General features: G+C 45.4%; 1 protein-coding gene across 1 annotated transcript in view; it reads left to right on the top strand.

Annotated features, from left to right (window-relative positions):
- Window positions 1-23393, top strand: part of NID2 (nidogen 2) — a 66590-nt gene extending 43197 nt beyond the window's left edge. Inside the window, exons 9-21 of the mRNA XM_019451812.2 lie at window positions 1280-1423; window positions 2121-2249; window positions 3161-3304; window positions 10056-10175; window positions 10990-11220; window positions 14947-15168; window positions 15785-15954; window positions 18406-18535; window positions 19011-19182; window positions 19701-19858; window positions 21338-21461; window positions 22326-22438; window positions 22729-23393. Coding sequence (XP_019307357.2) covers window positions 1280-1423; window positions 2121-2249; window positions 3161-3304; window positions 10056-10175; window positions 10990-11220; window positions 14947-15168; window positions 15785-15954; window positions 18406-18535; window positions 19011-19182; window positions 19701-19858; window positions 21338-21461; window positions 22326-22438; window positions 22729-22739 — 1868 coding nt within the window. The 3' untranslated portion in view covers window positions 22740-23393. The remainder of the gene's footprint in view (window positions 1-1279; window positions 1424-2120; window positions 2250-3160; window positions 3305-10055; window positions 10176-10989; window positions 11221-14946; window positions 15169-15784; window positions 15955-18405; window positions 18536-19010; window positions 19183-19700; window positions 19859-21337; window positions 21462-22325; window positions 22439-22728) is intronic.
- Window positions 23394-23492: the final 99 nt, after the last annotated feature.

The raw sequence follows: 23492 nt of genomic DNA, 5'->3' as shown, positions 1-23492 counted from the left end.
GGCTTTGGGAGTAGATTCCCTTGATTTACCACTTACATACAACACCCAGTGCTCATCCCAATAAGTGCCCTTTTCAGTGCCCATCTCCCATTTAATGCCCATCTCCCATTTTCCCCACCCCTCTAACCACCCCCCCATCAACCCTCAGTTTGTTCTCTGTATTTAAGAGTCTCTTATGGTTTGCCTCCCTCCCTCTCTGTAACTTATTTTTCCATCCCTTCCCCTATGGTCTTCTGTTGAGTTTCTCAAATTCCACATATGAGTGAAAACACATGATATCTTTTTCTGACTGACTTATTTCACTTAGCATAATACCCTCTGGTTCCATCCACGTTGTTGCAAATGACAAGATTTCATTCTTTTTCATCTCTGAGTTGTATTCCATTACATATATATATCACATCTTTATACATTCAACAGTTGATGGACATTGGGGCTTTTTCCTAATTTGGCCATTGTTGATAGTGCTGCTATAAACATTGGGTAAATGTGTCCCTACAAATCAGCATTCCTGTATCCTTTAGATAAATTCCTAGTAGTGCTATTGCTGGGTTGTAGGGTAATTCTATTTTTAATTTTTTGAGGAACCTCCACACTGTTTTCCAGAGTGGCTGCACCGGTTTGCATTCCCACCAACAGTACAAGAGGGTTCCCCTTTCTTGACATCCTTACCTTCATCCTTTGTTTCCTGACTTGTTAATTTTAGCCACTCTGACCAGTGTGAGGTGGTGTTTCAATGTGGTTTTGATTTGTATTTCCCTGACGATGAACAATATTGAGTATCTTCTCATGTGTCTGTTAGCCTTCTGGATGTCTTCTTTGGAAAACTGTCTATTCATGTCTTCTGCCCATTTCTTCACTGGATTATTTTACAGGTGTTGAGTTAGGTAAGTTCTTTATAGATTTTGATACTAACCTTTATACAATAAGTCATTTGCAAATATCTTCTTACATTCCTTTGGTTGCCTTTTAGTTTTGTGGATTGTTTCCTTTGCTGTGCAGTTTTTTTATCTTGATGAGGTCCCAATAGTTCATTTTTGCTTTTATTTCCCTTGTCTTCAGAGACATGTCAAGTAAGAAGTTGCTGTGGCCGAGGTCAAAGAGGTTGTTGCCGTTTTCTCCTCTAGGATTCTGATGATTTCCTGTCTCACCTTTAGGTCTTTCATCCATTTTGAATTTATTTTTGGGTCCCATGGAGTCTTTGATCTCCTTTTTGTGCCATTCTCTTTACAACAACCAGATTGTGCTAGTGTGGTTTATTCCCTCTCTGCTCATGCAGTGGACTCAACCCCCACCCCAGTGAATCCTTGCTTCGATGGGAGCCACACATGTGACACGAAAGCTCGGTGCCATCCAGGGACAGGTGTAGACTACACCTGCAAGTGTGCCTCCGGGTACCAGGGAGATGGACGGAGTTGTGTGGGTAAGTGGTATGCGCTGTGTTCTTTCACGGGGTCCTCCAGCCCTGTGTTTATAGAAGATAGGTACGTCTGCTTTTATGATCTCCACTGATCAACGAGACAAGTTTAGCAGCTATTAACCTAAATGCTATTATTTAAAAACTGAAGCATATTCTGGTTAGGTTTGAGAGGATAGTTTGGACGTGGGTGTTTGGGGCTGGGATTGGAGAAAGAAGACAACTGTTGCAGTTCCTGCATATTTTGAGTTCTTAAGTTTTGTCATTTTAATCCTGTATTAAGTATTTTCTTATATTTACTAAAACATGTGTTTTCAGGTTGTCTTCTGGTTTCAGACATTGTTTTTTTTCCCCTATTATAGCCCCACAATCCACAGAAATTTCTTTACACTTCTAAAAGAAAAGTCATTAGTGTGTTTTTCTTTTAAATGTTGAGTGGTTTTTTTAAAAATAAAGTCTAAAGAATTCTTAGAATATTGAAATATTTCTCCCTTGGACTTAGACTTGACTGACTGCAGATAAATATTATAATCTGCAACATGCATTCTGGTCGATGCTTAGAAATCTTACCTTTGGACTTCTGTTAAGTCCACAATTTGTCCTGTTGAAGCTTCATAGTAGTGAGGAAACATCGAGTTTTCAGACCTTTCACTTGTGGAACCCTTGATTTAAGCCGCGCTTTTCTGTCGTTATTTCTTCTTAGATGTAAATGAATGTGCAACGGGCTTCCATCACTGTGGCCCCAACTCTGTGTGTACCAACTTGCCGGGCAGCTACAGCTGTGACTGCCGGAGTGGTTATGAGTTTGCAGATGACCACCACACTTGTATATGTGAGTGCTAAGCCATTTCTCTTTTTGGCCAAAATAGTGCTGAACCTTGCTCTTTGATTCATTAATGTTTCCGCTCTAACGTACAGAAGCTCTGCCATATGGTTTCTGAAAACACTTTGCGCTGAAATAACCCTATGGCCCAGTTCAGCCCTGGGTTTGTATGTTGCTTTCCTTTCGGTGTTGAGTTACTGAAGGGTGTTCACCCAGTTGGGATTCCTGCGTGTCTTGGTATCTGGCCCAATCATATAACAAGACTGTGAACCTCTAATACCACCGGTTCTGGACAGAAGTAAAATATTTCTCAAATTTAAATGAAACAGATTTATAATTCAAAGACGCTCGCCCCACTGGGCTAGCTGTACAACTCCATCTGTAATAAATGTACTCTTTCAAGGGTAAAAAAACAAGAAAAAGAAACCTTTGGACCTAAAAGTGGATCCACAGGAAGTAGGATCCCAAATTCATCCCATTGGTAAAACCAGACGATGATAGAGAAAATACACTTTTTAACCCAGTGGGATGAAAAAGTAGCAGTGATCATAGAAACTGTGTGTGTGTGTGTGTGTGTGTGTGTGTGTGTGTGTGTGTGTGTGTGTGTGTGTGTAGGTGTAGTTCTGGTGAGTTATAAACTTTATCAAGGACTATTTTAATGACTGATCTTCATGTCTAGAGTTTTAACCACAAACCCAGACCAGCACTTCTCAAACTTTAATACGCATACAAGCCATCCAGGGATCTTGTTGAAAGTCAGATTCTGATTAACTGGCTCTGGGATAGGGCCTGAGAACCTATATGCCTTCTAAGCCCCTAGATGTCCTGATGCTATGGGTGTGTGTATCACACTGGGAGGAGCAGTCTCATCCATTTGCAGGTCTGAACTCTCAGATGTCCTTGCCTTCTTCTCTTTTCAGTGATCGCCCCACCTCCCAACCCCTGTGCGGATGGCAGTCATTCCTGTGCTCCTGCTGACCAGGCCCGGTGCATTTACCATGGGGGCAGCACGTTCAGCTGCACCTGCCTGCCTGGTTACACTGGCAGCGGGCACCAATGTACTGGTGAGTACCTGCGGGTCGTCAGCCTCAGTGACTCTAGAAAGTTGCCTTGTATGCAACATCCCCACGTAACCGGAACCTTTCTCAAAAGGACTTCTCCCTTCCTTGACTCACACAGCCTTGGAATTGTCCAAAGAGCAAGAGAAAAGCTGTCCTTTGAGTCAAAAAGCAGAGCGAAGGGTATTTTCCCTTGGGCTAGATTGGTGAGCATATGGTGGGGACGTTCCCGGAGCACTAGGAAGCCACTGCGAGCTTGTAGCCAACCTTCTGTTCCTTAGAGCTGGCGTAGGCTGGAGGAACTTCGGGAAAGCCTATTCACCTGTTGGGAAGTCTCCATCCTTCCATCTATGGTCAGTGACTTAGTCTAGCACTTCCAGTTGTGCCTAACTTTGAGTTGCTTATGATACTGGTTGAAGGGGTATTTTAAGTAATCTCTAAATTGCAATGCAATTCTTTCTCATTTTTTCCCTCTCACCTCTCTCTCTGGAGAGAAGGGGAGGGGGTGGGGAGAGAGAGAACTCTGTCTTAAGAGGATAGTAATGCATACATAAATACCCAAAACTTTTTTTTCCCCCCAGAAATCTAACCACATTTAAGGTGGTTAAGACTTGGTACAGTATTTTGTAAAATCACTAAACTGGAATGCAGGACTAACTGTTAAAATTTAACTCGGTTAAATAATAATAATAATGTTTGAGGTTGTTACTGAACTAGGTATAACTCTCTGGGTATAAGCGTTCATGAAACTGGGATGAGTAGTACTTTAATATAGAGATTATTTAAGAAATCTACATAATCCACAAAAGGTTTTCAAAATATATCCAGTGACATGATGGAATTGAAACTCCATTTCATGCTGTCAGTAATGCGCACAAAGTTAGGGTAAAATGAGACACCGGCAATGAGAGAATGGTGGGAAAAGGGTCTGTGTGGGGATTATAAACCTGGAACACAGGGTTTCCCCCTCCCTTCAGACTGCTGCTTGCATTGGCTGGGCCACTGTTGATGGGCTAGAACAGCCGTGTGACCCCTGGGAGCTTCACAGCAGATGAAACAACATGCCCGCCCCGCCTCCTTACCAGATGTTCGTTTCTCCTCCTGCTCCTGATTCCTCTTCCCTTCCCTCTCAGCGGAGAGGCTCCCGGACGAGCCCACTGACACCGTCCGTTCTGGACAGAACGCGTGTCAGGGCAGCACAGCCGTCCTCTCCTTCCTCGTTGTGCTGGGCCATTTGGTATTGTCTGAACTGGCTCTTTCATGTTTCCACTTCTGTTGTACCGAAGTTCTGCTGTATGCTTTTCCTAAAAACACAGTTTATACTGAAATGACCCAAAGCTGTGGCTCAGTTCAGCCCTGGTTTGTTTTTTTCTCTACTAAAAATATCCCCAGTTTTAGACAGAGCTCAACTGCTTCCCAGTGAGAATGAGGTAGATTTGAAATTCACAGATGCTTCTCCCACTTGACCAGCCCAAGAGTTCCATCTGTAATAGATACACTCTTGACACACAGAGGGTAGCCTCCACAGGTATGGGGGTCAGGATGTGAGGTGCACAAACTCCTCATGGTTCTGTTCTTCATGCGGGAATAATGTTTTGTCCACCCTTGTGGAACTTTCCCGTTCAGTTCCATTTAACACATTTAAGACATGAGACTGCCTGGAGAAGCAAAATCTTGTCAGTAGAATTGCGTATTTAAACATCCGGCCACTCAGGTCAGCAGAGATTGTGCCTTTAAAGTATTTAACTTCTTAGGTCTTTGGTTTAAAGCTAACAAGTTGAAATTAATTGCAGCCTCGGTGTGATGAGTGTTAATCAGAATGTTAATTGAGTTAGTTTTTGCCCTAATCCCGTCTAGAATCATTCTCTCTTCCTTCTTTTAACTTCTATTTGTCCTGTAAAACTTTGATTATCTTTGGGATCATGTTAAAATTGGTTACTTTTCCATGTTGGGAACTTGTGAGTAATGCCATTCATTGTTATTACTGCCCTCTTGCTGATTTCTGCCATTTTTAATTGTCCCTATTCAATCTTTGCTTCTCTGCATTTGGGATTTTCTCTGGAACTCACAAACTTAAAACCCATCAGTTGCTTCCCTTAGTGTATTAGTTATCTATTGCTGCATACCAAATTACTCCCAAAATACAGTAGCTTAAAACAATACACATTTATTATCTATAGGTCAAGGGCCTGGGAATGGCTTAGCTTGGTCCTCTGCTTAAAAAGATCCTCACAAAACTGCAACAAGGGGTCTGGTAGGCTTGGGGTCTCCTCTAAAGGCCTAACTGGGGAAACATCCTCACATGGTTATTGGCAGGATTCAATTCCTTGAGACCTGAGAGCCTCAGGTCCTTGTTAGCTGTGGCCTGGAGATGACCTTCAGCTTCTTGACACGCAGACCTCCAACAAGGTAGCTTACTTCATCAAAGCTGGTGGCAGAAAGTCTTTTAGGAAATTGGAAGTTATAATCACAAAAATGACATCCCCTCAGTATTGCTTTCGTGTATTGATTAGATGCAAGTTACTCAAGGGAAGGGGATTACATAAGATTGCAAATGCTAGAAGGTAGGGATCTTTGGGAGTCCTTAGAGGCTGTCTCCCAGAATCCATTACCATGGGTTGCCTTCCAAGCTTTTCAGACTGTGGAGTAGAAGAGAATGAATAGTCCTTTTCCTAAAGACCTATGCCATGCCTAAATCCGACTGGGCTAGTCATGAAGGTGATTTGCAGGATAAGTACATACGTGTGTGTGGGTGTATGCACATGCATGCGCATATTTAAAGACATGCCACAATGTGCATGTGTACCCGTGGCCATAGAAAATAGCAAAATAGAGAAAAATAGAGATAGAAGCTCTATTTTGTGGAAAGTGCGCATTCTTGAAGCATGCATGTTATTCTTTACTCCATTAAACTAGCAATAAAAGGCGTGTGGGTTTTTCTCTAGCCAGTTTGTTAAAAACCAGGTTCCCTGGAGAGGCTGGACTTGGCTTTGGGTTCTCAGTCTAGTCTGAGTCACCAGCAGTTACTACTTTTATCCAAGTAGAGTTCAATCTTTTCCAGCTTCCCTCAATCAACCCCGATTGCAACAGTTTCAGGGTTGATGTCCACCTTGTGTTGGTATGAGCTGGTATTTCTCAGGCATGTTTGTCCTCATAGATCTTGGTAACTTTGCCAGGTGAAGCAGTGTGTCTTGAGTTGGGACCTTTCCAGGAGAAGCGATTGAGTTACGGGTGGGACATCCCTCAGCACCATCACTGCTCAGGAGGGACGTGAGGAGAGGCACTTAGGTTATTCTGTCTCTGGTTTTCTGTTCTAAAAAAGAGAGATGTTAAGTAGGGTATGGTAAATTTGGTGCAGCCACAGGAGAAGAGAACAAGGTTTGCAAGGAAGGAGTTTATTATGCTCATGGGTCCCAGAGAGAGGGTCACCACGTACCACACAGGGGCACACCCAGCAAGGTGCTTGACCGAATAGGTGGGGAGCTAGAACTTGTGGGCCGAAGCCTTTATTGGGGTCTGGAAATTTCACTGGATGGTCTGAAAGCAAAGGGGGTTGGGGGGGATGGGTTAAGGGTAGCTAGAATCTGGTAATCCAGTGGTTGGGTTTGTTTTGAAGGGACCTCGCCTGATTTGGGTATGGGCTCAGAATTACAGCAGTGAAAGCATTGAAACACCAAAGCATGAATTCAAAATGGAGGGTTTTAACAGATGTTCCATACAGGTGTTTTACCAGCTTAACAGAATAGAATGGAGAATTGTGCTGGCATTGAGCCATGTTTCATTACCTGAATGGCAAAGGAGTTCTGCTGTGCCCCAAACATTGTCGTCTTGACCTCAGTGTTCTGACAGCCCCTAAAGACCCCTGACAGGGATTGTTAGGCATAAATGGCAGCTCCCAGCCTGAGCGTAGCAACAAGGAGTTTCTCCCTTCCCTAGGGGCTGTAAGTGTTCCATGCTTTCTGTCCTGACACTTGACATCCTGTGATAGAGGGAAGAGCTCCCCTTCATTAAACAAAAGCCCCATTTCCCCCCACACCCCTCAATGTTAGCACTCCTTGGGAGGAGCCATAGCCTGCTCTGAGCCCAGGCTCTGGAGTGGCTGACTGCACTCATTTTCTGTCATGGTGTGAGGTCTTCCAAGGAGGTATGGGAGCTTTACCTCCTCCAGCTTCTAGGGGACGGGGGCTCCTCACTTGTGATGCTTTCTGTCCCTTCAAGGGCTTTCTCCTGCTGGTCATTTACAACCATTAGTGTCCCTCCCCCTGACTCTAGTATCTGTGGGAAGATGACTGGCTTTCAGTCTGATCACAATTCTTAGGCCGTAGGCTTTAAGAACATAAGGAACCTGGTAGCTCTGGGGAGTCCCCTCTCCCTTAGTTCAAAAACAGTCTCAAGAAACTGATCCATGGGTTCTAGAAATAGGCCCTGTGTCTCAGGAATTCCTGCTTCCTGTCATTGCCTGGGGTTCCTGTTAGCATGAGAAGTCCTTTTAGCATATGTATTATGAATAGCTTCAATTTCCTGCATTTAATTTCCTGCTGGATGTTCAGTTTTACAGCTTTGGTTTTACAGCCAGTTTTATGGCCTCTTGCAGGCCCAAGGAACTGGATGGTCACTGGCTTTGCCCAGCTAGGTGTTGGAGTTGTCCTTGTCAAGAGACTGAGGGCCAGACTCAAAGATAATTAAATATGACAATATAGAACCTATTGATTAGATTGGAGATAGAGTTTTTGTTGTGATTAGTCTGGTTTATTTTTGGTTGACTGAGGAGCTAACCAGAAAACCTTGTTTCTAACCTTGTACTTTCCTGCCTTTGTAGGTGGAAAGAAGGTAACTAGGGAGGCCAGTTCATCTGGGCAGAGCCTCTCTGGGTGGCATTAAACTCCGTTCTGTCAAGCATTCAGGATGATTTTGGACTTAGGGGAGCTAATGTATGTTGACGAAACTTCCTTAAGACTGAGGATAAGCAGAATGTGAATTCGCTAATTACGACATAAGAGATTCCTCTCCCGTGAACATGTCTGCTCACCGGCACCTGGGAGGGTGGCTCAGTGAGCGCATGGTCATAGCAAGGCTGGTAGTCATAACCCTAGAAGAGATTTCACCTGGGGCATGGGAGGCCGGCTGAGGGGCCAACTCTGTCCCCAGCTGATCCACGTCAAATTCAGGCTGTGGCTCTTGGGCTTCCTGGGTTCTATGTGTCTCTGCCATGGGCTTATAGCAAATTGATGCAATTCACTTCTGGGACTCACATTCTTCTAGGTTTCACATTGATCATCCCAACCCACCCTTTTTCATCCATTTTTTAAATCGTGTTTTGGGTGTTTTCGTGAAAGTGACAGCTTTCTTTTCAGTGGAGCCTTGATCAGACTTACACTCTTTATCCTCCTTTTACTCTGGAAGACTTCCTATCTCTGCAGAGAGCTTATCTCAACCACTAGCCGTTGGTTTTAATAGTTTGGCTCTCATAGGTTTTTTTGGGGGAAAGGGGACTGTCTTGCTATTGTCTGCATATGCTGATTGCAGTAAATAAAAGGACTATAAGCTGGCATGTAAGGTTCTAGGATGTTGTAACTTAAAAAAAATTTTTTTAAGTTTATTTATTTTGAGAGAGAGAGCACGGGAGGGGAAGAGAGAGGGAGGGAGAGAGAATCCCAAGCAGGCTCCACACCAACAGCATGGAGCCTGATGTGGGGCTCAGACTCAGGAACCGCAAGATCATGACCTGAGCTGAAGTCAAGAGTTGGACGCTGAACCGACTGAGCTACCCAGACACCCCTAGGATGTTGCAGTTTTGAGAAATATGAAATTTAATCCTTACAGTACCATGTGGAGAGTGGGAGGGCCTGAATTGTTTGTACTGATAAACCTGACAAATTTAGATGTTCTTTTAAAATTTTTTTTTTAAATGTTTATTTATTGTTGAGAGACAGAGGCAGAGCGTGAGCAGGGGAGGGGCAGAGAGAGAGGGAGACACAGAATCTGAAGCAGGTTCCAGGCTCTGAGCTGGCAGCACAGAGCCCGACACGGGGCTCGAACTCACAACCTGCGATATTGTGACCTGAGCCGAAGTCAGACACTTAACTGACTGAGCCACCCAGGCACCCTTAGATGTTCTTTTGACTGTGTTGTTCCAAACTTCTGATAATATTTTTCTGATGCTTTTCTATTTCTTCTAAAGGTAGAAAGTAGAGAAAATTTCTGATTCCTTGGGCATTGTAGATGGTAGGACTCTGATTCCGGGAGACTGGGTGTGCTTCCAAACTTAATTGAAAAAGCATTTGGAGCCTCACCGGGCTTCTCTGCATCTGTAGATTGGTGTTATAGGGACATGGTGCCAACAGGGCAAGACCGAAACCATTGTTACATGTATTTACTGCTGTGGTACTGAAAGGAAGTGAGTGATTTACAGCCCAAAGGCTAGTTCAAAGGTAATAACTTCCTGGAATTCACTGTGGATGAAAGATACTCTAGAAATACACTGCAGGATATTTTTTTTTTCTGGAAGTGACCACACATTTGATTTCTACACTGTACATTCTCAGTCTAATGGGTTTGCTCACGTGTCCCTCGACTTTGTATGTTTAGCCCGCCTTTAGCTGTCAGCATATTTCTGCTCATGCCCAGAGGTCTTCTAAGGTTGACCCCTTGGCATTGACCCACATGTACTAGGGCCGCGTAGTAGCCCCAGTTGGGTGCATTGAAGTCATGCTGTTCCTCCCTGCCCCGCCCCCCCATCCCTGTTCTGCCTCTGCAGATGTTGACGAATGCTCGGAAAACAGATGTCACCCCTCGGCTACCTGCTACAATACCCCTGGCTCGTTCTCCTGCCGATGCCTCCCTGGATATCATGGGGATGGATTTCAGTGTGCACCTGGTAAGGTCTGGAGGGCTGGCTGAGGCACAGAAAACTCCTGGTTCCTTCAGTGTATTTTTTCTACAGCCTTTAGCCTGTTCTTATCGGGGACCAAGGCTTTTCTAGGCTCTGGATTTTCTTCCTGTTCCCTCCTTCTAGTTTACTTAGAAGTCCCTGGTTATTAGTAATCTGGGAGGCCAGGAGTGTGACCCCACCCATTGTCCTAGCTAGTGGCAGCTGTGTTCAACTCCCGTCATGATCTGCTTTGCCTCGGTAAGTGTCATTTAGATGAAGGACTGGGATAAGCTTACTAAATAGGAGCCATATGCACCTAGTCAGCTGGTAGTAAGCCCCCGTGGTGACACTCTAGGAGGTCTTGGCCAGCACTGTGTGACCTAGTGATTGCCATTGACCTGGAGCTTCTCAGACTTAGACTCTGGACTTGAGAGGATGAACAGAGGTTTACTTGTTTTCTCCCAAGTCTCTTGGGATGTTTGGACACAAGCTATGGGTTCTTCATTTTACCCTTAGGGCTGAGGGAGGGGCGATTTTACAGTAAGTACGGTCAGCTCAGGACTTAACAGGGTGAACTGTGAGAATTAGGGAGACATTAGGTAGATAGTGGCAGAGCTAAAATAAGAATCCAGGAGTTCACAATCTCAGTGCCTGGCTATTTTTTTTTCCCATGTTATGCTGTCTCCCAAGTTTAGGGAGGGAAAAAGAAACAAAGAACGTCACCTCAGACAAGAGACTTTGAAGTTAGCTGGTAAAAGTGGATGGGTTGCAATGTCTTTTATTCCTTCTTTGTACGTCTCCTCCACCCTGGTCTCCGAAGACCCCACATCAGGACTGAAACCCTGTGAACGCCAGCAGCGCAGTGCCCACGCTCAGCACGCCTATCCTGGCTCCCGGCTGCACATCCCCCAGTGCGATGAGCAGGGCCACTTCCTGCCACTGCAGTGTCACGGGAGCACTGGCTTCTGCTGGTGCGTGGACCCCGATGGTCACGAAGTCCCCGGCACCCGGACTCCACCTGGCTCCACACCACCTCACTGCGGACCAGCAGGTGAGCCAGGCAGGAAGGAGCTTGTACTGACCTAGGCCCGGGGCTTGAGAAGCTGAATGGCGCAGCCTGTGGGGCAGATTATAACTCCTGCCCAGACCGTGCAGACTCGGGGCCGACTTCTGTCCTTTCATAGCCTCCTTCCTCCTAGGACCACTCAGATGATCTGTGCCCACCTGTGCACACATTCAGATGACAGGGACATAGACTGACGTCACTGTTACACGTTGGACTCCAGCCTTAGACTTGCCCGGTACAAGACGGGACGTTGAGATGAATGGTGTAGGTCAGGCTGAGGCCACTGCCCGAGACCTGTTATGGCAGCTTAGGGAGACCTTGGAGCTAACGGATCTTGCCAGACCAGCCTTTTGTCCAAAGAGAACTGCCTGCACATGTTCCTTTATATCACTACACTCTGCCTTCTGAATTTCAGGAAGCAGTATGAAGGCCAGTTTAGTATTAATAGGAAAAATAAGCAGACACCTGTGGGTGCATCCAACTAGTTTGCTCTAAGCTAATGACTCTCGCTGTCTCTAGGCAGGCCCAGCATATCAGTGGGGAACCCCTTGCCCCAGCCACTGTCCGAAGAGATGCAGGGACCTGTTGTATTAGCCTGTGCGGTCTGAGATGCTAATGGTGAGCGTGTCTGTAACCATCTGAGGGCTCTCCGTGCTCCCCGGGGGGGTGGGGCCTGGCTATCAAGTGCTCACATGTCCTGCCAGCTGCAGGTTGCCAAGGCAGATTGTATTCCTTGCTGAGTTGTTAAGAGTGGAAAGCACATTTTTAAAACTACAGAACTTTATTATGAAAAATGTAGGATTGATCTGATTCCATTTTAGCCAAAAATTCCTATAGCCATGAGCTTGCTATTTTTACTACTGGAAAAGATAAATCTTGGCTTTTAACGTGACAGTAAGAAGAGCTGGTGAATTACCACCAGTTTTGATCCTGTCAACAATAGTGCAATGGCCAGGACATGAGTAGTTCTAAGATTCACACAGGTAAAAATTGGTAGTGTTTGATCTAGATGTATACCTTTGTTTCCACAGTGACATTCCTAGTTCCTCTTGTCCCTATTTTTAGGAAAAGATTTGACAGGTCCAAGGGGGAAAAAAAGAAAAGAAAAATCCTGTTTCACTCCTTTAAAATCTTTAAAAAGTCTTGGTTCTAACTCCATCTGGGATTTAAAGAAATCAGATGGTTGGGGCCTGCCTTAGGGAATGGTTCAGAGTTCTATTTACTAAGACAAGCGTTTAGTTTTAAGGACCGTGATTCAGAAGGGAGCCAAGAGAATGAGAAGTTAATGACTGAAGAGAGGGACACATTGTCTTGTGCAGACTCTCCCCCCAGTGGCCCAGGCTCCTCTCTTGGCACTGGTTTGGCCTTGGCTGCCTTTTCTGACTAGTCCCATCTGCATAATGGGGTTGGCTTGAAGGGAGAGAAAAAAGTCTGTGTCCAAGATTTCAAACTATTTAAAACCCTGCCAACCGAAACCAGAAATCAATCTGTGGTTGGATTAAGAAGTAGCTTCAAATAGTAAGGAATGAGAGGGATGCACACGTATCAGTGATGTGCCCACTTCCCAGAAGCTGAGTGAGCCGTGTGTCTCCATTCCAGACAAAGAGCCGTGCCTCATCGGGTGGTCCCCTGAGCTAAGAACACACCCTCTGAGTTTGCGGGGTGGACCTGGAGCCGTGTTGGGAACTTCTGCGGGGCATCCCACCTTGAGGTGGCTTGTTAGTGTTTGAAGAAGTGATCTTTCCCTGTCCAGATTCTTTGAGACACATTTGGGTGAGGAACTCTCCTTCTCCATTGGGTCTTAAAAAGAACTCTGCTTCCCAAGGGTTATGAACTATAGAGGCCACCTGAAGGGCATCCATTGCCACCAGGCCTGGTGAGTCTTGGAGTTGAGCTAGTTGGGTTTGAGCTCTGAGGATTTTGTTAACCATCCCCCCTCTTGTCTGGAGGAATCGTAGGTACAGGAACCGAATTGTAATGTTTCCAACTTTGTTCTTGGAGGCCAGTGGAGGTTTTGACCAAAGGAGTGACATGAAATGACGGTGTTTGAAGTATTTTTTTGCTTTTTTAAAAAATGTTTATTTTTGAGACGGAGTGAGGGAGAGAGAGAGAACACGAGTGGAGGAGGGGCGGAGAGAGAGGGAGACACAGAGAGAGGGAGAAGCAGGCTCCAGGCTCGGAGCTGTCAGCACAGAGCCCAATGCGGGGCTCGAACTCACAAGCCATGAGATCATGACCTGAGCCAAAGTCAGAAGCGCAACTGACTCAGCCATCCAGGTGCCCCAGAAATGACGTTTTAAAGGGACTCTTCTGGCTGCTGGCTGTTTACATTGGGGGGCGGGAAAGAGGGTGGAAGCCAGGGACCAAGTGAGAAAGTTTTTGTAATATCCTAGCAGGAGACCATGAGGCTCTGACCAGGGTGATAGGGGTGGATATAGTGCGAAGTGAAGATTTTCTGAATGTATTTTGAAGGCACAGCTGACCTTTTTCTGACCTACCAGATGTGGAGAGCAAGAGACAGAAAGGAGTCAGGGATGATTGGGCCCACACAATGGAAAATGGAGGTGCTATTTACTGATAGGAAAAAGTCTAGGGGACAGTAGCGCTGACGGTGGAAAGCAGGGTCCCCGTTTTTGTTCTGAGATTAATGGCATACACCCAGGTAGTGGTATCATGTAGGTACTTGGCTGTGTGATTCCACAGACCACAGGCTTCGAGTTACAGGAATTAAAGCAGCAGCAGCTTCTAACGAGCTCCTTTAGATACTCCTCTGATAGACGGGGGTACAAGTTACTTCCAAAGCCCGCAGCAGACTCCCTGCAGACAGAGAACCACCACGTTTGGGACAGAGCGACAGCCCTGTGGAAGCAAGCAGGGAGAAAACTGCAGCTAGAGAAGCTACTCTGCAAGAGCTCACAGGAGTGTAAGCCGGGTGGTGAGCCAGGAGGGCGAGCAGAGGGGAGGATGCTGGACAAGGGAGGGGCAGAGCTATGGGCAGGAAGCAGGAGCCCGGGAGAAAGGTTCAGCTTTGAGCCAAAGGGCTTCCAGGAACTGGAGCGTCTAACAGTCAGTATGGAGCTGTTGGCCACCACGTCCTCCATGTGCACCCCTACTAATTACAGTGAGTCTCACTCCATATAGTTTTCCAGTGAGCAGAGCTGAGGGCCACGTAAGTAGGGTAGGAATAGGAGGCAGGAATAGTTGGGCAGTAGGGCAAAGTAGGGCAGGCAGTAGGTCAGGACTAGTTTGTAAGACGCATGGCCAGCGTCAAGATTGTCCTCTCAGGTGCAGGCCTGGAACTTGAACCAAGCGGGAAAGAATAAATACTGCCTTTAAGTATCATGTAGGCCCGAGTCCCTGAGGAGGGTCCCCACCAAAGGGCTCTGTTAGCAGAGGTCCTGGGCCCCAGCAGAGGTGTCCCCATGGGCCGGGCCCGAGTGTGCCCTGTACCCCTGATCTTAACCTCCTCTTGCTCTCTGCTGACGTGGCTGGCCTTCGTGACAAATCCTCCTGGCCCAGGAGCTTTCCTCCGTTCTCCGGATGCCTGTGGAGAGCTTCTTAGAGCACTTGACTGGTCCAACGTCCAGGGGCTTGGCTGAGGCCTTGTTGGCGGATACTAGGAGGAGGGAGGCCAGGTGTGGGGATCTTCAGCCACATGCTGCATTCTGTCCTTGGCTCACAATCAAAGGCTTTTTGTCCCCATCTGCTCAGAGCCCACCCGGAGGCCCCGGACTGTCTGCGAGCGCTGGAGGGAAAACCTGCTGGAGCACTACGGTGGCACGCCCAGGGACGATCAGTATGTGCCTCAGTGTGATGACCTGGGCCACTTCATCCCCCTGCAGTGCCACGGGAAGAGTGACTTCTGCTGGTGCGTGGACAAAGATGGCAGAGAAGTGCAGGGCACCCGCTCCCAGCCAGGCACCACCCCTGCATGTAAGCACCCGGGGGTCAGCCCTCATCCCCCTCATCCACTCTGAGGGCTTTTTGTATGGAAACTGCCAGCTGTGAGTGAAGCGGGGGGAAAGGGGGGACCCATAGGTCCAGTGAAAGAAGTCGCTAAGATGCCGTGTTGATTTATCAGCTGGTCTGTGATCCAAATCCCTATTTGGATTTAACGTTTGGTTTTGTCATTAGCAGTTTCTGTAATTAGAACATCTGGAACTCAGTTCAACAAGCAGTTCCTCCTCCCCAGCTCAGGATGAGAGGGGACACGTGTCACCCTGGGGGCCCAAAGAAAAGCGGACACAATACTGTTTTTTTGCCCTTAAAAAGAAAAAAACCGTTTTTGCTTTGTTCTGAGGGAAGTGTTTTGTTGTCTTCCTCCCTAGTAATTGGCAGTGTTTTACATAATCCTTGGGGGGGGGGGGGGAAACCCCTAGAAATTAGAATTTCTTTTAAGGAACATCTGGAATACATCTGTCTAGGGTGAAAACCTTTTGATGTTTTTGGAGGTTCTGGTATGTGGGAAGTAACTTCTTCCCCTGTCCCCACCCACCTTTGTGTTCTTTCCTCTCCGTTCTTCATACCCTCCTGCTCCTTCCCATGGCAGGTATACCCACCGTTGTGCCACCCACAGCCCGGCCCCTGCCCCGGCCTGATGTGACCCCTCCACCTGTGGGCACTTTCCTGCTCTACGCCCAGGGCCAGCAGATCGGTCACTTGCCACTCAATGGTACCAGGCTCCAGAAGGACATGGCCAAGACCCTGCTGTCACTGCATGTAAAGTGGATTTCTCCCTTGGGGGTGGGACTGTACGGGGCGTTCAGATCTGGGCCAGGGCCTGAGGTAGAGGGAGGTCCTGGAGGATTTCTGGGCTGCAGTCCAACTCCATGAGTCTGACGCTGCTGCCACAGGAAGTGAGGGCACTGTCTGCTGGGAGTCCTGACTGACTGACCAAGGCTTTCTCCAGTGGCTCATGGGGTTTCAGAGAAGTGGAAAGGGAAGTTCAGAGTTACCAGGATATGGAGGCAGTATGGTGAGCCAAGGGAGAATGGAAAGAAACTCAGCCCGAGTCCCCAGGGTTCTCTCCATGCCAGACATCTCCACAGAGGGTCCAGGACTAGCTAAAGGGTGTGGTTTCTGTGGAAAGAAGTTAATGACTGCCTCGTTGTTGTAGCCCCCTCCCCTCCGTTTTGGTTCTGTTGAGCGGTCTCCTATCTTCTCTAACTCCTTCACAGATGAAGATTTGGGTGGAGTGGGACGCTGGGAAAGGAGTGGACAAGCTTTCCATAGGAGATGCTTGTTGCTTTCTGAGCCAGCAGCCTCCCTCCATTTTGGAGGACAGCTTTCTTCTCTAAAATGGAGAAAAGAGAAGGGAGTTCGCCAGAAAGGCACTGATGGTTATTAAGGAAAGCCGTCTGATTCCATTTCTAAACTTCATGCAGCAGGTACTTGCTCATCTGATAGAAGAGTATAATGTCCGTGTTTCCCTTTACTTATGTTATCAAGCTAATTCTGTAACTTTTGGGATTCCAAAAAAAGCTCAGAAGCAGGTAGTATTCAGAGAAAGAGGTTTGTTTTTTAAGATTTAGGTTTTGGAGTTTTAGGTGTGTTGGCAACCACTAGCATACTATTCTGTAAGCTTCTCTAAGAGAAACTAAGAAATCGTCAACACCTCAGTCTAACTATCGTAGCCAAGGCTGATGGTTTTACTGCATTTCTGCACTTGCCTCTCATTCGGGCAAGGTGGTGGTGGCAGAACTAAGAGAACTAAGGCACATGGGTTATGAGCATGTCTTGAGGAAATTTACTTAAACTGAGCCTCCTTCTTCGAAGAAACCCTAAAGTCAGTACATGGGTTAATGGATCCCATGATTCCCTAGGTCACTGGAAGCACATGGATGTCACTCCTGCCTGAGACAGATGACTCACTTTTCAAGTAAAACTGTTCTTGACCTTTAGATCCCTCTAAATCAACTGCCCATTTTTTCCACAGGAGTCAAATTCTGCTTTGTACAGTATTTTTTATATTGACTTCTCTCCCGGAGGCATGTCAAGCCGGCCCCAGGAGGCTTTGTTAGGCAAGCAGGGAGCTGGTATGACCTCAGGGACAGCCAGATGGCCCCTAGATGTTGGCTTTGCACATCTGTTGGGCTTCTTCAGACCAGGAGTCTGGGTTGGAAACTGAATGAAGCAAGTACTATGCAGAGTTTTGTAAAGAAATACCACAGACTCAGCATTTAAAAAAGACTTCTTTATTTAGCAATAGGGAAGGGAAGACCTCCCTAACCAGCGGTTTGGTGACCACCAGTCTCCAGTTCCTTAACCCATCCTTCTGGAGACTTTCTTCTACATACTGATTACAACCAAATCATTTGCTTTGTATAAGAAGCAGAGATAGGGATAAGGGATTAAACCTCAGGGGAAAGATCTCATGATAGTTATAGGAAAAGGGAGAGTAAATTTTGTTGTTGTATGTTGGTGAATTAAAAAAATTTTTTTAATGTTTATTTTTGTGAGAGAGAGCACAGGTGTGCATGCGTGCACAAGCAGGGGAGGGGCAGAGAGAGAGCGAGACACAGAATCTGAAGCAGGACCCAGGCTCGGAGCTGTCAGCACACAGCCGACGTGGGGCTCGAACCCACAAACCGTGAGATCATGACCTAAGCCGAAGTCAGACGCTCAACTGACTGAGCCACCCAGGCACTCCTATGTTGGTGAATTTTAGAAAGGCTGTTTCAGAAGTGCTGATACCATTCGGAAGGAGTACGTTTTCACCCAGTACAGTATTAAGGACTTACTTTGCTGAGACTAATGTTTGTTCTCTAATCACTCAAGGGGCTGATTTCATGAAATCATTTTATTACTGCTGACAGTAATTGTGCTTATTGAGCACTTGCTGTATACTAATGACCGATGAGGATACTTTACAAGAACTTTTGGTAGAATTTTTATAGCAGCACTATAAAGTAGGTACTAGTATCTTCATTTTGCAAATGAAGAAACCCAGGCATAGAGAGGTTAAATACCAAAGTCATAGCTAGTCAGTGGCCAAACCTGGCTGGGACCCCAGAAGTCAGCCTCTAAGCCACCTGTGTAATCCTGCTGCATAGCTGCCCTTAGGACTACTGTGGGTCGTTCACTACAGCCATGTGTGCAGAAGCTGCGCGCAAGCTCTGGGGAAATGCATGGAGTCCTAACTCTTCCAATTTCATGTTTTGGTCCACAAAGGGCTCCATAGTCGTGGGAATTGACTATGACTGCCGCGAGAGGATGGTGTACTGGACAGATGTTGCTGGCCGGGCAATCAGCCGTGCCAGTCTGGAGCCAGGAGCAGAGCCTGAGACGATCATCAGCTCAGGTCAGCAGCTTCATCTGGAAGATGCTTTGTATTTCATTTGAGTCTCCTACGTTCACCAGGGGAGGTTAAGCGCCATTCAAGCCACTTCATCAAGCGCTGCAATACCAGCCCCTCTGTAAACACACACTTATACGTAAGCAAGGAGGTAATTCTTACTGTGAGCCTGTTATGAAATTGGAACTCCCAACAGAAACGGCTCACAGTGAGAACTCAGTGTGTGGCCACAGTTGATGCTGCCTGGCCCCAGCACTGTGCATGCCCGGTACCATCAGGCTGGTGGTATGTTAGTGTAGAAGGAAAACTAGAGGTGGCAGGACAAGTAACAAAGGATCCGTTCCTCAGTTAACCTGGTTCTTGCGGCCAAGAGCCTCTCGGGACTTTTTGTTTTTTAAACTGTTCAAACATAGTAGATCTCTCTGCTTCGGGTTCCCTTTTCATGCCTGCAAATACTCCAGTCCTGCTGTTCTACTTCCAGGTCTGATAAGCCCTGAAGGACTTGCCATTGACCACTTCCGTAGAACAATGTATTGGACGGACAGCGGCCTGGACAAGATAGAGAGGGCCAGGCTGGACGGTTCTGAGCGGAAGGCCCTCTTCCACACGGACCTGGTGAATCCTCGAGCCATTGCTGTGGATCCAATCCGAGGGTCAGCTGGGCTTCCCTATTCTCCTGCTTCCTGTGGATCCTAATTTGGAGCCCTTGGATTTTAAATGCAGTGTGGAGAGGGTCAGAACAAGAGTGCAAAAGCTCCAAAGCATGGACTTAAAAACAGTATTTATATAGGATCTACTAGGCGTCAGATGCTGTTCTAGGCAAAGGGGACAAGGTCTGCTCTTTCATGGAGCTCACATTCTGGGAGGAAGTAAGGTAGTAAACTAATGAATAAACTAGAAAATCATTAAGACGACAGTGCGATACAGAGAGAATTCAGAGTATGTGAGAGGCACTGGGGGGCCACCCGAGATCACTGACCAGGCAAGGCTGTCTAACACTTGAACTGGATGGGTGGGTCTCCTTCAGCAACACATTAGGAAACTCTAGTGCTGAAGCAACAGGGTTAAGTTCCTTAAATGGTGAGAGTAGCCAAAACTCAGACACTGGTGTTTTATTTCTCTGACCTCATTTTCACTATTGCAAAAAATCTTTATTTAATTTATCCCACAGCAACTTGTACTGGACAGATTGGAATCGTGAGGCTCCCAAAATTGAAACGTCTTCTTTAGAAGGAGAAAACAGAAGAATTCTGGTGAATAAAGACATTGGACTACCTAATGGTTTAACCTTTGACCCCTTCTCCAAACTGCTCTGCTGGGCAGACGCAGGTATTACTGATGGCATGTACACACAGCACACTTCAGCACCATGGGTGCCAGCACTTAACCGCAGCTTTTACAACAAAACCAAATCCCAGTATGTAGAGCTTTTGGCTTCAATTTTCAACAGTACAGCCAGCACAGAATCTGCTCCTTTGGTTGGTGTCTAAACTGTTAAAGGACACTTTTAGTCGATACTTCTAATCCTTCTTGGGGTTTTGGGTGGGAGGGGTTGTCTGTGACTTAGGCAATGATCTGAGGGCTGGAACTATGTCCCAATTCATTTTTGTGCTACTAGCCCTTCCCCACACAAGCACTTGGTATACTTTTTTTTTTTTAATGTTTGTTTATTTTTGAGAGACAGCGACAGTGCAAGCAGGGGAGGGGCAGAGAGAGAGACAGACTCTAAAGAGGCTCCAGGCTCTGAGCTATCAGCACAGAACCCAACACAGGACTCAAACTCACGAACTGTGAGATCATGTTCTGAGCCGAAGTCGCATGCTTAACCGACTGAGCCACCCAGGTGCCCTGTCCTGGTATACTTTTTAAAGTAAAGAGAAATTTTATCCTCTGTTGGAACTGGCAAGCTTAGATAAATGAACAAGAGGCTTTGTTTGTTTGTTTGTTTGCCAGTATCAGAACAATTTACAGTATGCTATTACGTGGAAGACATTTTTTGAAAAGTGATGTGGCAGGATGGCCCTTGGTAGTAAGTTAAGGTTGCCAATACCCAAGTTCTTTCTGTTGTGTGATCTCCTTATTAGAAAAATAGAAAAGATGCTATAGGTCTTCTTCTATACTAAAAAGAATATGAAAATGTCCATTCTTAAAGAATTTCTAATTTAATAAAAGGAACTATAAATGCAGATGGATCAATATTATAACCTGGTTGGCCCAAAACAAGTTATTTTTTTTAAGTTATATTTTTAAAAACTATCTGAAATTTAAATCCATGTTTCATAAGACACATGAAATTTGGAAACTCTTGACTTGTTTAGGTACTATAAAATTTTCGAGAGTGCTTCCTTTACACTGAAAAATATAAGCCATGTCGCCATTTTAGTTACTTTTAATTCCTATCTACAAGATAAGTCTTTAAAATCCTTCAATATTTCTTAAGGGCCTTATGCATTGCTTACAAAGGGCAAGTGTTTATCTGATGTTTACGACAATTTATGAGGTGACACTTTAATTAGAACAAAGTTTATCTCTAATGTCCTACTTAGGGAGAAAAAAATGCAGTCCTCTCTTCCAAGAAGGGATCAAGAGTCTAAATTCTAAGAAACGAGAATGCTATTAAACTGAAGACTGGTAACAGAACAGGAAAATTTTAGTTTCTAATTTGCATCACTGCACTGGGAAGAAAATACCCTATTTCCTCGTCTACCTTTGTTTCCTTTCAGAAGGCCTCCACCTGCCACAATTATTTTTGGCAAATGACTTTTCTCCTGGTATGGAATGATTTCATTTTCTCTGGTGTTTTAAAAGGAACCAAGAAACTGGAGTGTACACTACCTGATGGGACTGGACGGCGGGTCATTCAGAACCACCTCAACTACCCCTTCAGTATTGTCAGCTTTGCAGATCACTTCTACCACACAGACTGGAGGAGGTGAGCCGACGCACACTGGCCGTGCCTCACGAGGCTGGGGTTCCGGAAGATGCGCCACCCATTTTACCTAATGTCACTAAGTGTCTTTAGTAAACTATGCCGTCTGCTGCAAGTTTCCATTATCTCTGTTAGTAGATAACATCATTCAAGTGCTAATGCTTTTTAAGTCCTACTTAATGGCACTGCTCACACGTAGCTTAAAAGTGGCACAGCTTACACTGAACTATCCAAAAAGGAAGTACATGAATCCAAAACACTACCCCCTTAAGTGGTGCCACGTGATTTAAACTGATTTTTTTTTTTTTTAAATGGTATTATGGATATATTGTCCACCTGGGAGAAGGAAGAGTAGTGTAATTTACACTAGTGCCCCAAGGAGGAACTGGGGAACATTAAAAATACATATGGATGTCTAAGCCCTTCTACCCCATTCCTTGCAATCTGGATTTAATTGGTCTGGCGTGAGGCCTAGGCATCAGTATTTTAATAGATTTTCAAGTGATTCGTTGAACAAGGGTTGAGAACCACTGACTTGGACCAGTGGTTCTGAAAAGTTTTGTATGGCATCAGAAACATTCCAAGGGATTGTTAAAACCTATTGCTGGGTCCCAGCCCATAATTCCTGATGACTCAGTAGGTTGGAGTTGAGGCCATTTGTATTTCTAACAAGTTTCCAGATGATGCTGGTCTGGGGACCACTTTGAGAACCACTCATCTAGAAAATCTTCAAATCTAAATGAGTCAAAACTCGGTTAAAGTAAAAAAAAAATACATATTCTAGAAGGCTAGCAGAGATTCGCTATTGAAACTGAGTTTCTATCCAACCTTAAATCCCATGAGTTTACTCTTCCTTTCTGTTACCAGGGATGGTGTTATATCAGTAAATAGAGATAGTGGCCAGTTTACTGATGAGTATCTCCCGGAGCAGCGATCTCATCTCTACGGGATAACTGCCGTCTACCCCTACTGCCCAACAGGTAAACAAAATGTGCAGGGTGCTCCTTTGGATCAGCAGGGTAGAGAAGGATATACCTGGTAACTGATGATCCTTGGCCCAGAGGGCAGCTGCTGCCACTAACATCACCACCAGGGAGAGCCACTTTGAATAGAAAAGTTAATGGCCCATACACAGGGGTGACCAATCTTGACTACCCTAGCTTAACTATACACAAAAAAGGTCAGCCTATAAGGATATTTCCCCTTTAAAATGTTGTTGCAACTGGGTTATAAAATATTCACCCACTGTCTCTTCCACCTCCCCTCACAGGAAGAAAGTAAATACGGCATCACAAAGGATTTGGAGTTTACAATCAGAATCTGGACCCTAAAGAGCATTTACTACAAACACAGGCAAAGAAAGTGAAAAAGGAATTGGACCTACAAGATGAACATTTTCAGTACAAAAAGACTAAGTATATCTTGTGAAAAGTTTTATACCTCAATCTTTACTACTGTATTTTGAATAACAAAAGTTACAAGTTTTAAAAAATAGAATTTTAATTGCTTATTAAAGCAATTTTTAATAAGCATTTCTGTCATATTTAAAGGGTCAAACTCACTAAAATACATTAAGACCCTAAATCTAATTTTTGCTAAGGATTCTTTCTGACCAAGAAATTAAAGCATGGGTTGTCAGTACAAAGACACAACCCTAAAGACCACAAGGCTTGACCTAGAGAAGGCTATGTGGAACTGGTAGGGAAGTTTCCCAGTAAAAGTTCTAAGATTTATTATTATTATTTTTTTTTACCTCTGCATCACTGCATTTCTATTTATATTAAAAGGTGCTAGAATGTTTCAATTTGTATCTTCTGATCCTATAAGTCCCTCTATAGTTACCCACAGAAGTTACTACATTTATAAATACCAAAGATGTAACAATTCTCAAATTTTCTAGATTACTCCAATAAAATATTTTAAGTTTTCCCATGATTTGAGCATCTGTATTGTCTCTGTAACAGTGCTGGGGGCTGGCATGTACCTCACCCACAAAAGAGGACAATTAATTATATAGATACACAAACATAACAG

This window comes from Panthera pardus, unplaced genomic scaffold (genome assembly GCF_024362965.1).
Source record: "Panthera pardus isolate Hobbes unplaced genomic scaffold, ASM2436296v1 HiC_scaffold_24, whole genome shotgun sequence".
NCBI classification, from domain to species: domain Eukaryota; kingdom Metazoa; phylum Chordata; class Mammalia; order Carnivora; family Felidae; genus Panthera; species Panthera pardus.
Note: the sequence above shows the minus strand (reverse complement) of the source record. Positions and strands in the feature narration are given on the sequence as shown.